Below are 15,100 nucleotides of genomic sequence, written 5' to 3' on the forward strand. Positions count from 1 at the left end.
TGCTTCAAGTTGATTCTTTGCAGAACCAGAAGCATTGTTTTTTTCCCCCCAGACTTATGTTTAGTCAAAGCTATGGAAAAGGACAACAGCAGGTAACTGCAAATGACAGATTTGCAATGCCTTACAAACACATTCATAACCATTGAACTTTTCACTTTTTGTCACATGACAACCACAAACCTTTTTGAATTTCAATGGGATTTGTATGTGATAGACCAACAAAGTGGTTCATAATTGTGAAGAGGACGGAAAAGACTGATGGACCTTAATACAGGACAATCCTAGAAGAAAACCTGTTAGAGGCTGAAAAAAGGCTTGAGATCAGAAGTAGAAGTAGCAGAAGTCTGCTTTCTAGCAGGACAATAACCCTAGAAATACCGCAAGAGCTCCAATGGAATGGTTTAGATCTAAGCATATTCACGTGTTAGAATCCCCCAGTCAAAGTGCAGACCTAAATCCAAATGCAAATTTGTGGCAAGACTTCAAATTGTCATTCACTTACACTCTCCAACCAATCCGACTTAGCTTAAGCTGGTTTGCAGAAAAATATTGTAATAATATTGGTCTCTGGAAAGGTTGGAGGAACATACCCCAAATGACTTGCAGTTGAAAATCCACAAATACTGAGCAAGGAGATACAAATGTATCATGTGCACACAATGAAAATTTTATCTGGAATTTGTATTTTTTCCTTTCTTTTCACAATCCACTACTCAAAGATTAGGTTATCCCACAAAATCCGAATACTTCAAATTCAAATTCATTTCTTTCTCCGCCACAGAACATGCTTATGAGCACTGAGTTGCACTTAGAGCTTCTCTGCATGACCACGGACGAAGAGTCTGATGCCTTCCACTGAGGAGGGTTAAGATGAAGCCTTTTGTTGTCAACTTTACCTCAGGCTCCCCGCAGTCGCACTCCTCTCCCTCCTCCACGTAGCCATTGCCGCACTTCTGTCCACCATAAAGCACCTTGACCTCTGGCATGTTGTACAAACACATGCCCACACCTTTCTCCAGACTGGCTGCGAGGTCCTTCTTGCTGCAGGTGCTGAACACCGTCGGGAACGGATACCTAAGAAATGAAAGGAGGAAAAGAGTGAGACAACTAAAGAGATATGGTCTTAATAAAGCTAATCTTGCTTGACAGTAGACAATAGAAAAATGACCCAAAAAGGTGAACAGATAAGGAATAGAGATAACTTTTACAACAATGACAGACATACAGTATTTGCTCATTCAAGAGGCTTTTTCACACAAGTTTAATGTTCTGATGGCATTGTATGAGGCGTGCTTCAATGGATTTTCTGTCCTACACAAAACATAAATGGCTCATTTTTGCCAGCGGCTGCATTTACAAGAGTCGTAATCTGGCTGGACAAGAACAATTTAAGCAGCTCTCTGAACAGGGTCATTGGGGATGAAGGTGATTTCTGAATGAGTCCATGTACATGTGAATACTTTAGAATTTCCAATTTGAGTCTTTCCCATATCACTTTTCTTCAAGGCTGACTGATCTTTTATTTAAAGTGGGAGTAAAATAAAGTCTACTCTTATAGAAAAAAAAAACATTATGACTAGTGGGTAGAACCTTTTGAAATGGTAATGAAAACAAAAAATGGTAAAAAACTATTTTATTTGTTGGGGGAACAAATTAAAGAAATAAAGTGATACAATTTTGATATTCTTCTCGACTCTACTCTTTCATTCGAATCACACATCGCTCAAATAATACAAATAAAGGTCAGAGAGGAGTTGCCTAGGAACAATACAAGAAGTGAGAAAATGGCCGCCTCCAGTCAGTCAGACCCCAGAGGAGAGTGTGGATAGCAACAGGTATTTGAGGTCCTGACATGGACTTTTCACACTCAAGCTAACTGCAAAGAGACAGATAAAGAGCTTTTCCACTTGAGACCACCGAGACAGTACAAGGTCTCTGATGATGGTGACACATATTAATGCAGAGGACCACAGAAAGCTTAAAGTTTCTCTTAAAATGTGTGTGGGGGTGTGTGTGAATGGGTGAACGACTGAAAGACTGAATGTAGTGTGAATCATTCTGGGATCCTATGGGCTTGATGGAGTGTAAGCTATTTACCGTTTCACCATTAAAGAGTGACTGCAGTGCCTTTCTGCCCGGCTGCAGCAGAGTCATCAAGGTCAGTTTTCTTCTGTATAGATCCTGGCAGCTTGCATCATTGAATCACTTCATTTTCAACTGTGACCAGTTACATTCCATAAAAGATAGATTATCTTCTTTTTCTCACTGATATTGAATCAGACTGGATGTTTTCATTGCTTTCTGTTTTGGATATCCTCATAAAAACTTTCACAATAGTTTGCTGGAACTTTGGTCCATTCCTACAAACAGAACTGGTGTAATTTAGTTAAGTATGTCAGCCTCCTTTGGTTGGACACACCATTTCAGCGTCATCATTTTATGGATGTAATTTTGACGCTCACTCCAAAATGTGGTCATTTTGTCCTTAAGCCACTTTGTAGCAAACTTGAGAGTATGCTTGGGATCTTGCCTTGTAAATCTTTGGTTGCAAAGTTTTTCCTGCAAAAACACCTTATCCAATTGGCTGCAGAGAGTTGGGCAGATTTCAACACAGACAGCCAGAGAACAATTGACTGTTAATAGAGGGAGTAAGCTAGATGGAGACAAAGGCTTGGAAGATGCAATATTTGAAACATCAAAAACAATTTTCTCTAAACAAAGAGGGATTAAGGAGGAAAAAAAAGACCTTTAAAGACTGAAATTATTACTAGCAACTTAATTATCCCAAGAGCCACACCTACCAACAAGTGACTGATGAGTAATCCTGAACCTTTTGAAATTATTTCTTCCTTTTTATGTAGTTGGACTAATTGGCCTTTAACTTTGAACTTATAAAACATGCAGTATTTACACCAACCTTTGTGAATAATTTAGTATTAGACAGTGAAAGCCAACAACTACATGTCACATTAGACTTGAGACCATAGACCAAGAGCTGATCCTTCTTGTGAGAATTATTCAAGACAACCAAGCAGTGTTGCTGGTCTGACAAATTGCTTCACTCGGACAGGTTCATCTGATGCATCTCAGATCAGATATAGGCTGATGGGGGTCATTGTAGCACTATTTTTTTATTCTCTGCATTTGGGGTTTTTAAATGATCTAGATCATTGGGAGAAAGAGTCTTCAGGTTATGTCATAGGCTTTAATCACTTTGAATTTCAATGAGACCAAGCAGAAGTCTCATCCTAAGAATAATTAGCATATTAATGAGTTGATTCTTAATTCCCTCAAATGAATTGTTTTGCTAACAATTCCCACAGTTTCCTGTTATACTCAGATAATAAGGCAATAGGAGGTGAATTATAATTCTATCTTGGCAACACACTGGCTGTCAAGGAAGATAAAAACTAAAGAGACAAGTGATAACGCCATGTTCACTTTGGATAACGTAATAATGTAAATATAGCATTTCTAACCTTGTTATCTCTGTGTTGGAGCAGCATATTAAAACTGTGCTGAGTGGGAAAATATGTAAGTATATAAATTGTATAAATTTCATTAGCATTAAGGTGGCAGCAGACTGGGAGTCTATATTGTAATCTTAAAATAAGATTGCTATCAGGAAGGAAAAATCTTAATTGGGACTCCCCTATTTTCATTCAACATGCACATAATGTTGAGAATGTGAGGTGGCTGAAAAAGATGGCAAGCAGAGGGGACTGGCAGGAAGGAAATGTGACATTCGGAGGCTTGCAAAGTTCAAGTTCAGACAGAAAAATCTCACACATGTACTTATGAGGCGATGCACTAAGGCAGTGGTCCCCAACCTTTTTCCTTTTTAGTCGCGCGGACCGGTCAGCCCTTCGCAATTTTGCTGCGGACCGGGGAGGGGGGGGCGGCTAACCCCCTCGCTTTTCGCGGGGGTTACGTTCCAAAGAGAACCCGTGATAGGTGAAATCCGCGAAGTAGGAACCTTTATTTTTTTACAATTATGATACAATAAAATACTCCATAATACATTGAAACCAAAGAACAAAACCTCTTTACAGGCCCAAACATTTGTTTAACAAATAAAAAGTACTGTATAAACAATTTTTTTTTTTTTTTTTACAAATAACTACTGTACTGTAAAATAATAATTTTAATATGAACTGAAAGCGGATCCCCGTTTTGCGGAGATCAGCGCCACCCCACCGTGACCTGAGTTATTGGATTAGAAGGGAAGAAAATAAAAAATGATTATGAAAAAAACAAAACAAAGTACAGTAGGACAAATAGTGACTCACATGTATTTCACTGCTCTTCTGACTGAGCCGCTGCATCCTGACTCTGCTCTGTAGCGGGGTTTTTTTTCTTCTTCTAAAGCCCGCGGTGCAGGTGTGGTTTTTCGAGAGAAGAACATAGTTATCGGTAGTTGTTGTCACTCTTTTTTCTTCTGGGCAAAAAGATTCTTATAAACCGACATGCCACCATCGATTATGTTAAATCTGGCAAGCTGTTTTACGTATGTGTACATATTAAACCGCAACGTTGTTGACACACAGGTAGAGAAGAAGCGGAGAGACTGTTTAGCCAATCAGAATGCAGAACACAATGCACGATGCAAATCCGTGAAGCAGCGAGACCGTGAAAGGTGAACCGGGAAATAGCGAGGGTTCACTGTACTCCGATGTTGTTTTGTTACTCATTCTGCTGCAAGTTGGCTCAATTTTGACACGCAAGACATAACCGGTAAAATCCGGGTTAGGATTTTCAAAATAAAAGATCCGGAAGTAGTTCATTATTTCTTGCGCGGCCCAGTACCAATTGGTCCGCGGACCGGTGGTTGGGGACCACTGCACTATGGTCTTCAAGCGTATTCGGGTGTTGAGACTCGAAAGCCTGAGGGTTGGCAGGAGAGATTTGTGAAATTTCTGCACCACACAAAATATGTTTGTTGAGCTTGATGGTGGACAGAGATGGGTGAGGGGGGGAGATGTTTGATGTTTTTTCCCTTTGCCTAAGGGGGATTTGGTTGCAGCAACTGCATGGATATTTCACTGTTGTTAGTGGATTATAATCAGGCTTCTCCTGAGGCTGCTAGAGATAATGGTGGGAGCATTCAATGGGAAAGAAATCCTTTTTCCAAAGGCAAACAGATTTTCAAAGAGCACACACGACACAAAAATATCTTCTTCTGACAGCCACTCTTGGGTTAAAGCAGAGCCCCAACTTTACGCAGATTGTCCATCTCTAAATGTTGACCGCTTTCATCTTCCCGCTGACCAGAAGCCAATCCAACCTGTCCCTGTCCAAACGTGTCCAGTCACATAATCCAACTTTAAACCACCGCAACAGACACTCACACAAAGAGTGTGTTATGGTCCTCAGCTTAGAGACCCATGCATAACATCGGAAACAGACCATGCAGATTAAACCACCGTAGGGAGCAGAGTGAGGCCACTGTCGATAACATGAACTACTGCTGATAAGAAAAAAAAAATCAGGTACATATCAGGAGGGGAAGGTGGATTGTCCATGGAAGGTAAACACGGTGCGTTTCCAGCAAACATGCTTTCACGGTCCAAAAGGGGATGATTGTAGCTTCTGCCGAACAGATCTGCTTTCTTTTGGACATTGTAGAATCAAAAAGAAAACATTTGGAGCATTAACATGGACATGAATTTGATGGGTTTAAAATCAATATGTATAAAACAACACTGCTTCGGGCAAAAGCAGCAGGCAGCATGTGTCTTGAGGTGTAGCCCCCCCCCCTTTTTGTTTTAAGACTATGCACCTATTTTCAGCATAGTGTAAAGCAAAAGCATGTTTCATCACGGCTTCTTAAGGTTATCCTCTTAAAGCTTGTATTCTTGGGTGCTGTGGTGGTGCAAGAATAGATATAAGTAACTGAGCATGTACATGTAAATGTGACTACCCCAAATTAATGTGGCATGCATGTTCATGGTGACTACATGGTAACTACCAACTGTAACTGTGTATCCTTAATCATTCAAAGCAGATTATATCTCAGCCACGATGAAACTCAACATATAACTTGAGTGGACGTCTGCAGCAAGGCAGTGATTTTGTTCTAGCAAAGGTTTGGTGATTGAGCTGCATCTCTAATCTAAGGCCTACGTTCCTCCAGGTAACAGCTGCTCTCACAGTCCTGGTAACAGATGCGGCCTCAGCCTGCCTGTTTCAGGCAAAGAGATGCCGTGATGATCTCTGTATTACCCATATTGCTGGCTACAATTTGTCTTTTCACCAAGATAAACTGATACACAGCTGAAAAACCTTGTCCGAACCCATGTGAGAAAGCGTCCTCAAGTTTTGTGGTGAGCTTTTCTTCCATTGGCTGAATGTTAGTAATGGTCAGCAGGAAAACACATTTGAATCGAAACAAAGAGTTCAAAGCAAAAAAAAAAAAAAAAAAATTAAAACAAATAATAAAAAAGAATTCTCATATGACTTTTCTGTGAATCTTTTCCAGAGACAACTCCAGAGATGCGCAGATTTCAAAGTACAAGAAGCACAATAATCAGTGTGTGTTATCACAGCTGCTGCTACATGGCTGCCCGGCTGTCCAGGAAATTAGCTGAGCAGAGGGTGTAGGATTCCCAGGATGATATTGGGTCTAGAGCTCTGCTCCCTCTCCAGGTATGGTTTGCTGAGGTGGAACTAATTTGACTAAGCTCAACAGTTACACAAAATCTAATTAGTCAGACCCACTCTGCCTGTCGCATCTGTTTGAAAGGCAAATAAGTCACTTTTATTAGGAACAACACCCACAAATAAAGATGTTTATCTCATCAGTGATGTATGGCCTCATAAATTTGTGCTCCACAGAGAGGAAAAGATGTGGTGCCACCTCACTAACAAAAAGCTTAGTGGAGCTACGATTTTAGAGAAGAAAGGAAATGATCTATATACATCATCTAATGAAGAACTTAAAATACCAGAGTCCTTTAAATACATTCTTTTAAACATATCCACAAGGTTTACATGATTTCAGGACACATATAAAAAAGGAAATGATAATAAAGATTTAACCATGTACTAAAAATGGGCCATTTCTGTGTAGGATTGAAAATATTTAACTGCAAAAACTGACATTTAGGCATTAAAAATGATACAATTTCTAAAATGGCTGTTACATATAGTGAGGACTGACGTTAAAAAGGGCATTTATGACATTTGTGTAAAACTATAAGTGGTTATTAATTATACATTTATTTAACTGGTTCATTCAGAGATGAAACACATTGACTCGAGTTGAAAAGATCAGATTATAAATTTATGATATGCCGTCTATACAAATATGTCACAAATGTAATTTTATAGAATAAAAGACAAACAATGGTGTCTGATTAAACCCTTTTTTTATTTCCACTAACAATTTATTACAGGCCTTTGATGTGCATTGTGGCATTCCCAGATGCCAGCTGTGCAACTGTGCCGTATTCTTCTATTGCGCCAAATTACCCCCGTCTCTTTAAATCCCAAATTTGATTCGGTGCAATCTGCATAACACAAAACAGGTTTGTTTTTCAAGAGGTTTTCAAGAGGTGTTATTTGCTCTGGCAGTGATTTCCATCACTATACAGTAAAATAAGCTGGTTTTTCATTTAATGCATCTGTAATGTGCCATTTAAATATAGACAAATTGCATCAGTGATAAGGTAGTTCTGAAAAAGAAATTCCCTCGTGTCTAGTTTCAGAATTAGCTGCATGCACAAATGTTTAAAACCTGCTGACAGCTTTGTACATCTGTGCCCTTGTGTATAATTGAAAAAAAAAAATAATTATATTAACGGTGAAAGATTTAATCTTTAATTAAATAATTTAATCAAATTCATTATTTATTCATATTAATTTATTCCTGCTCTCAGTCACATTAATAAACATGGTCAACTTTGAAGAACTAACAGCACATGTTTGTATAAAAACACAAAACTATATTGGCATTCTGTCTTAAAAGTTCCAAGTTTTTATCAAGTTAGCAAGACAAAACAAGATCTAGGAAGGCTGGCTCACACATAAATATTATGCTGAGTTCTTGCTGATTGACTGATCTGGCAACATTTCACGTCAACTATCTTAGCTGCAGCCTTTTTGTTCTTGGAAACTGCTGCAACTTATGTCTTGACAGTTTTCAGGCAGTGAAATTATAATAAAACAAACTGCTAAAGTTCCAAACCAAACCAATTAAGTGAAAATAAACTAAAAGAGGCCTTCTCTTCTTAGTGACTTAGAACCCAATCGTAAAATGTACAATAGAGACAGAGAGACCAGGCATCTTGTCATGGATTTCCCGTCAGTATCATTTAGAAGCTTAATACAAGCGGATTGAGAAGATAGGGAAAAATAGTAGTTTGGATAAAGAGGGGAGCCGCATTGTGAATGAGGCAAGGCACCGAGTACACAAGGGCTATAAAAAGCTCCGCTCTTTGCAGTCCCTCAAACTGACATCAGACTATCTCTATTGTTCTCCAAGACTCACCGCAGACTGACATGCTTTTAGTCCATGCTAAGCAGCTGAGACGTCTGACCTTTTAGCAAATGTCAGCCTGCAACTCTGCCAGAAGCTTGTAGTGATTAAACATCAGGGAAAAAAATCAAAACAGAACACAAGTTAAATTTTCTGCAGACCTCTAATACTTCGCTAACTCTTTTGTTTTTGATAGCAGAAATGAAAATAGTGATGTAGTTTTGAAGCCTGTCTCTTACAGCCAGAAATGTTATTGCACTTTTTGGGAATTTTTAGGACAGGCCAACACAACACAGCGCATGTTGTGAGGTGTAAGGAAAATGGTAAAATATTTATTTATTTTTTTGCACAAACAACTGTGTATGGATTTGTTATGTTTGCAGCGTCATTACAGGTGCAAGTCTTCAAGGGTACGTCCTTCCCAGTTTTGCTCATCTACAGACTTAACGTTTTACCTTTTCCTCTTTGAAAATGGATAAATCCCCCAAAAACTGAATGTAGAATTTCTGTGCCACAAAATAGTTTTCCAATCTGAACCATTCTATGGAGCTTTGGCTGCAAGGTAAAGGTTTTTATGATGGTCTAAACTCAAATCTCTAACAGGCCTCCTATTGGGATTGCTTTGTATCTACCTGTATTCATATTTGTAATCAACTCTGAACAGCTTCCCTGTCCATGTTAATAAAAGACATCATCTCTCATATAAAATCAAAGTAAAAAAAAAAGCTGGAGTTTGTGGCTATAAAAATGTATTGATAAACTGCTGCTCCCTGCTGTTTTTCGCGATTCTACTCGGATACAGAAAGAGACAAGGAAAGGTTCTGTGCTTTCCTGCGAGGCAAGTTTTAAACTCCAGTTCTCACTTCAAAATATGTTTGTATACCATTCCTTGCAAACAATGCAAAAGTTTCCACCTGTTGTTCAATAAAATCTCCCAAGACCAGTCTTTGTCTCGCACACCTGTCACCGTTCTCCAGATGAACAAGAAACTATTCCTCCACAGCTGATGGCGTTCTACTGTTTTTCTCCCGGTACCACTGTCACCCCTCTTTGTGTTTCTCCTCCCGCGTTACCACAGGAGGAGAAAAAAAGACAAATGAAACCACGGCTTCCACGCTCCGCCTGTCTACCGAGGCACAAAGCACCTCTCTGCGGAACTCTCTCAGTGCGCTCAGGCCCTGATTGCAGCTGGCAGTGTCACTGATAATCACGTCATTTAGATGCAGTCTGTCCTCCACTCCATTAGCAAGTCTAAGCTCTGCGTCTCCAAAACACACACACGCCGTCGAATGAGCTACGATGCTTCACAACTACTTGTTTAACATTCTGAAGACATCTGGACAAAAGAGGGTGGGTCAAAGGGGGCTGCCAATATCAAATAAATACATTAAAAAGAAATGGAAAAAATGAAAGAATTGCTATTTGTGATGGAGGGAATGAGTTCTAGATTGGATTGAAAATGATTGTTTTTTTTTTTGGTTTTTTTTGTGTCAACAGGAAACTGAAAATTAGGGTTGATGACTCTAGAAATTCAATTTCGGAGATAGTCAGCTAAGTCAAGCTTGAACCTGTCAAGTCCCAAAACTTTATTTTTGAGGCAGTTCAGGGGGAAAAAGTACCAGTACAGACTATAAACTCCATCAACCTGCAAAACTAAAACGATCCAGACCATAACACAGTCTGAACCCACACACCTTAATGAATTATATTTTTTCACACAAGACCAGGATAGTTTGGGTAGTTTGTCCCTTAGTAAAGGAAGTCAGTTGTTTTATTTGTATTTCTGCATTTTTAATGGGCAATACTGGATCAGGAGTTAAGGATTTGCCTTGTAACCAGTAGGGTGCTGTTTCAAACTCCTTCTTCCTCCATTTCAGTCACTGTTGTTATGTCGTTGTTCACCTGCCAGTCAGAGGAGCCCCATGGTGTGAATTGCATGGCAGCTTCACCTTTGTCAGTCTTCCCCCCAAGGCAGCTGTGGCTACAATGTAGCTTACCACCATCAGTATGTAAATATATGTATGATTGATTGTGGCATAAAGCACTTTGGAGTCCTTGGACTTAATAAATCGCTACAGAACTGCGGGCTACATACTTGTTATTTTCGTCTGATAGATGATTTGAAAACTTTTAAGTCTGACAAAAAAAGCAAACAAATCTGAGAGCGGACAGCAAGGTAGAATAGTTGTTAGCATGGTTACCTTGAGCAAGAAAGTCCTGTGTTTAAATTCAATCTTGCACATTTCTGTGTGGGGTTTGCATGTTCTCCCTGTGCATCAGTGAATTTCCTCTCACAATCAAAAAACATGCATGCTAGCCTCTCTAAATCGCCTTTGGGTGTGTGCATGTGCATGCTTGTAGTTTGACCTGTTTTGTCTCTGTGTTGACCTGTGATTATATTTCCAAGGTTTACATTGACAACTGGAAACAGGGATCAGTTGCCTCCCCCGTACTCGGCGAGAACTGAACTGGTATAGAAAATAGATGGATGGAAGTCTGCTGCTAAAAAAAATAGGCAGGTAACTCTCATCAAACAGCTACCTTTGTTTCACCTGCTGTTTATGCGCATGCTTACATGATCACTATTATCTCATACAACCAGGATAATTGGATATTGATTACTGGCCTGGTTACCACAATAAACCTGATCAGACCTAGTTTTGTGCAGCATTTCATCACTGTCCTACTTTACTACTTTACTTCCAGAGTTACACATTTGCACTGGAATGTGTATTTTATTTCCAGAGACGACTAAAATACAGTGAAATGTCAAACATCTAGAAAATGCAATGGCTGAAGTAACTTAAATCTAAAGTGGAGTTTAACAGCAGAGTAAGATGATAAGGAATCGTGATTCCCTTCTATATTTTGTTCTTGATATGACTTGTATCAGTCCTTTTTTAAGACCATAAATCAGAAATTTCTATGTCTCATGTAAAGGAGTTTGGATGTATTTATTTGTATAGACACAAGCATCTTGACATTGCGGCTATGTCAATATGAATATTTTATAAGTTGCTATCGGCACCACTCTTAGGTGTCGATTTCTTACTGTATGTAAGAAATCTCTCTAGATTACTGTATGTAAGGCACTGTACTTAAATCTGAGAGTGTACATCTTGCATACAGTAAGAAATCTAGAGAGATTTCTTACATACAGTAAGAAAGAAGTAATAATAATAATAAAATCCCAAACTGTTGTTTACTGCAAAAAATATGGATAACTGGAGCTGCAAAAAATAGCTTTAGTTTGAATCGACAGACAGAATCAATAATAATAACTGCACCGAAATGCATAACATTGCGCGGGTTTATATGCGCATAAACATAATAATAAAATTCTCATTTTGTTTCCCTCCCTGGTATGCAGCTGAGCAATACCAAAACTCAATAAAATCCTGATATCCTGCAGACTGAAATGAACAAATATTGAACATACAATTAGAATGGTATTAGATAAATGGAGAAATATTGATGTTCTGTGTCAGTGTAGCAAGACAAAATTGCTTGCAAAATGTCAGAGCATCATGGCACATTGATTTATTTAGACTCTTTTATTAAGAAACTGTGGAGTGACTATGAGAATAAAAGTTCACTAATCATCTCTTTCGGGTGTTATCATATCTAAGCTCTTGATAATGATGCAAAACCAGCAGAAAAAAAAATGCCCTGAACCTTATTAACCTTTTATGTTACAAAGAATTCAATACCAGCACAATTCATTGTTTCCAATTAAGATAGGACTGTCATTTTTCTGCTCTTTGTGCGTTGCATTGTTTGCGTTGGCCCTGCACTAAAATGAGTGATGCTGGTGTTCAACATTTTCCTCCAACTCTCTGAAGCTTTTGTTAAAATAAATGTGCCTCTATTTAAAAAAAAAGATAACAAAAAGGACCGTTGCCATGGCTGCGAAAAACAAGATGTTTTTGACAGCCTTTTTCCCCCCTTGGGCCGACAAATATAAATTTGTCAATCAGCGGTTTCTTCAATATTTTTGTTGATTTTTCCAAAAACAACTTTTAGAGTTGTAAATTATAAATTAACACCTTAAACATTAACATTACATTTTAGGGTTTTATGTAAATTTATATATCAAGAGATATTAGGGTGTTCTTAATTTTTAACAAACTGTTACATTTTGCCACCATCTTATACACAAATGTCATGATGGTACTGTTTGGTTCTGAGCAGTTAAGGTAAAATTGTTATATTTTTCCAAGCCAGTATAGAGCAGACCATTTAAATGTTAATTTCCAGTGATAATATCCTAATTTGGTTTCATTCGGGTTTCTGTGTTGATAATTTTTTTGCTGTTTATCAACTTTCTCAGATCTTGCCACGTTAGTTAAATCCTGTGTCTTAGTTTGTTCATTTATTAGCTCTGTTCTTTGTGCTTCTGAATTTTATTCGCTATGATTAGTGTTATTCTTTCCCCCTGATTTATAACTCCTCTATTCCCGGTTCAGCTCTCTGTATTTATCATTTCACCTCCCCTCTGCCGCTCTCCTTCACAGCTGTCATCTATCTCCTGATTCCTCTCTGCCCGCATTCTTCCTCTGCTGTTTCTATTTGCCACTGATTAGTCCTTCTGGTTGACCAAATGAGGAGAAACAGCTTTCAGCATCCATGCACCACAAATTTGGAACAAACTTCCAGAAAACTGTAAAACAGCTGAAACACTGACTTATTTTAAATCTCGACTAAAAACCCACCTGTTTAGAATTGTATTTGAAATGTAATCAATTACAAATTTATTGATGGAACTTGACTTTATGCTGTGTTTTGATTGTTGATTCTATATTGTATTTTGTTTCTGTGTTTGTAATGATCAATCAATCAATCAATCAAATTTTATTTGTATAGCACATTTCAGCAGCAAGTCATTTCAAATTGCTTTACATGATGTAAAGCACTTTGAAATGCCTTGCTGATGAAATGTGCTATACAAATAAAATTTGATTGATTGATTTGTTGGCTCCACTCTCTTTACATATATAAGCTCATTGATCCTCATTGTTTTTCACTGGTTTTTCCTGTTACTTTGCCCTTATTATTTTCCTTTGTATGTTTACTTTTTAAATTATCATTAAAGAAAACTATTTTATTTTATTTTTATAAGTTCAAATGGAATTCACTTTTTAAAAGAGAAACAACAAGAACAAAAGAAATCAACTGATTGGTTATGATTCTGGTCCCTGTTTGGTCATCTTGACTCATATGAGATATGACAAAATATGACCTCTGACCAAAAAAAAATAACTAAGCGAAAACAACTCCAGTAATTCGAAATACTGAAATATACCACAATCTATCAAAGTGAGTATAACATAAACATTTCATATCAGTCGATACTGATAATTATTGATTGGTTCTTTATTTTAAATATTTAAAATACTGCCACACTGTTGGTGTGACCTTTCCAGTTTTATTCAGTTTTTTCTCCACACTTCTGTTGTTAATTTTTAAGCAGTTATGAGGCGAAACCTTACTCAACAGGTTGTTGCTAGGAAGTCAAAGAGTGCGTGAGTTACTTCATGCCACCCACCTTGCTTAGCTGGCCAGGAGGTTGAGCAAGATAATGTCTGCCCACTTTCCCCAGAATGGTGTGCAGTTCTGTATCGGCGTTCAGTGAATATTCTATGTACTGAATATTTTAACAGATGTATTACTGATATTGATTACAGGTCCATCGCAAGATGCATTGTTATTGTTTTATTGTCCAGCCTTAGTATAACATATCACAAAGGTAGTTGGAAATGTAAGCATCCTGAACCCTGCAGATTGTTTTTGGCAATGAAATCATAAAAAATAAAAAAAATAGCAAAATAATAAAATGTAAAATGACTAGCATCCATGTACAAATGTCTGTGTCCAGCCCTGATTAATCCACACGAAATGTTAACAATAAAGTGCATAGGTGGGGTAAAACCAGAGCAGATAAAGTAAGCTGAGCGTCAAAAAGCAGGAACATCCACAGTATTTACATTTAGATTTTTTAATTATTTTTTTTCAACGAGTTACTGTGTTCTCACTTTGGGTAATCTGTCCCTCAAGGGAGCAAAAACACCACTAAATCTACATGGTGTAAAAATCACTTTATCCTTTTCTTTATTGTCTTCTACCCCCTCAATTAAGCCGCTTTAATGAAACATTTCCTTTCATTACGTTGTGTCTAAGCAACCCTATCAGGTGTTTCCTATTGTTTATTTTCACAATAGACGATGGCCCTTATGATTATATCTGTAGTTCAGAATTGTGGGCAAAGTCTAAGGCTTCACTTTGAGTTAAAATAAAATGCAGTTTAGTTGGAACTAATGGAAGGCTTCAAGACGGGCAAGAAAGTGTAAAGTCTGGAAATATTTTCCCCTATGTGTTCCCAAATTATACAAATCCACAGCTGCGCATGAAATGTGAGAACGATTTAATCCCCCAGTGACATGATTAATGTGTGGGACACATGTAGGCTGAGGTTTAAATAATACCAGTAACCGTGCCTTTCAGTTTTAGCTTAATGTTCCCTGTGTTGTGGAAATCCTTCTGATTGCCTGCATCTGTGCCTTGCAGGACCCACCAACAAGGCAAACATTACTGGCATCAGACCAAGGGTGAAATCTGCTTTCTCTG

General features: G+C 38.1%; 1 protein-coding gene across 2 annotated transcripts in view; it reads right to left on the bottom strand.

Annotated features, from left to right (window-relative positions):
• Positions 1-15,100, bottom strand: part of adam12b (ADAM metallopeptidase domain 12b) — a 90,917-nt gene that overhangs the window by 21,391 nt on the left and 54,426 nt on the right. For both annotated transcript variants that reach the window (XM_028007798.1, XM_028007799.1), the window contains exon 12: positions 897-1,074. In XM_028007798.1, coding sequence (XP_027863599.1) covers positions 897-1,074 — 178 coding nt within the window. The remainder of the gene's footprint in view (positions 1-896; positions 1,075-15,100) is intronic.

This window comes from Xiphophorus couchianus, chromosome 22 (assembly GCF_001444195.1).
Source record: "Xiphophorus couchianus chromosome 22, X_couchianus-1.0, whole genome shotgun sequence".
In the NCBI taxonomy this organism is placed as follows: domain Eukaryota; kingdom Metazoa; phylum Chordata; class Actinopteri; order Cyprinodontiformes; family Poeciliidae; genus Xiphophorus; species Xiphophorus couchianus.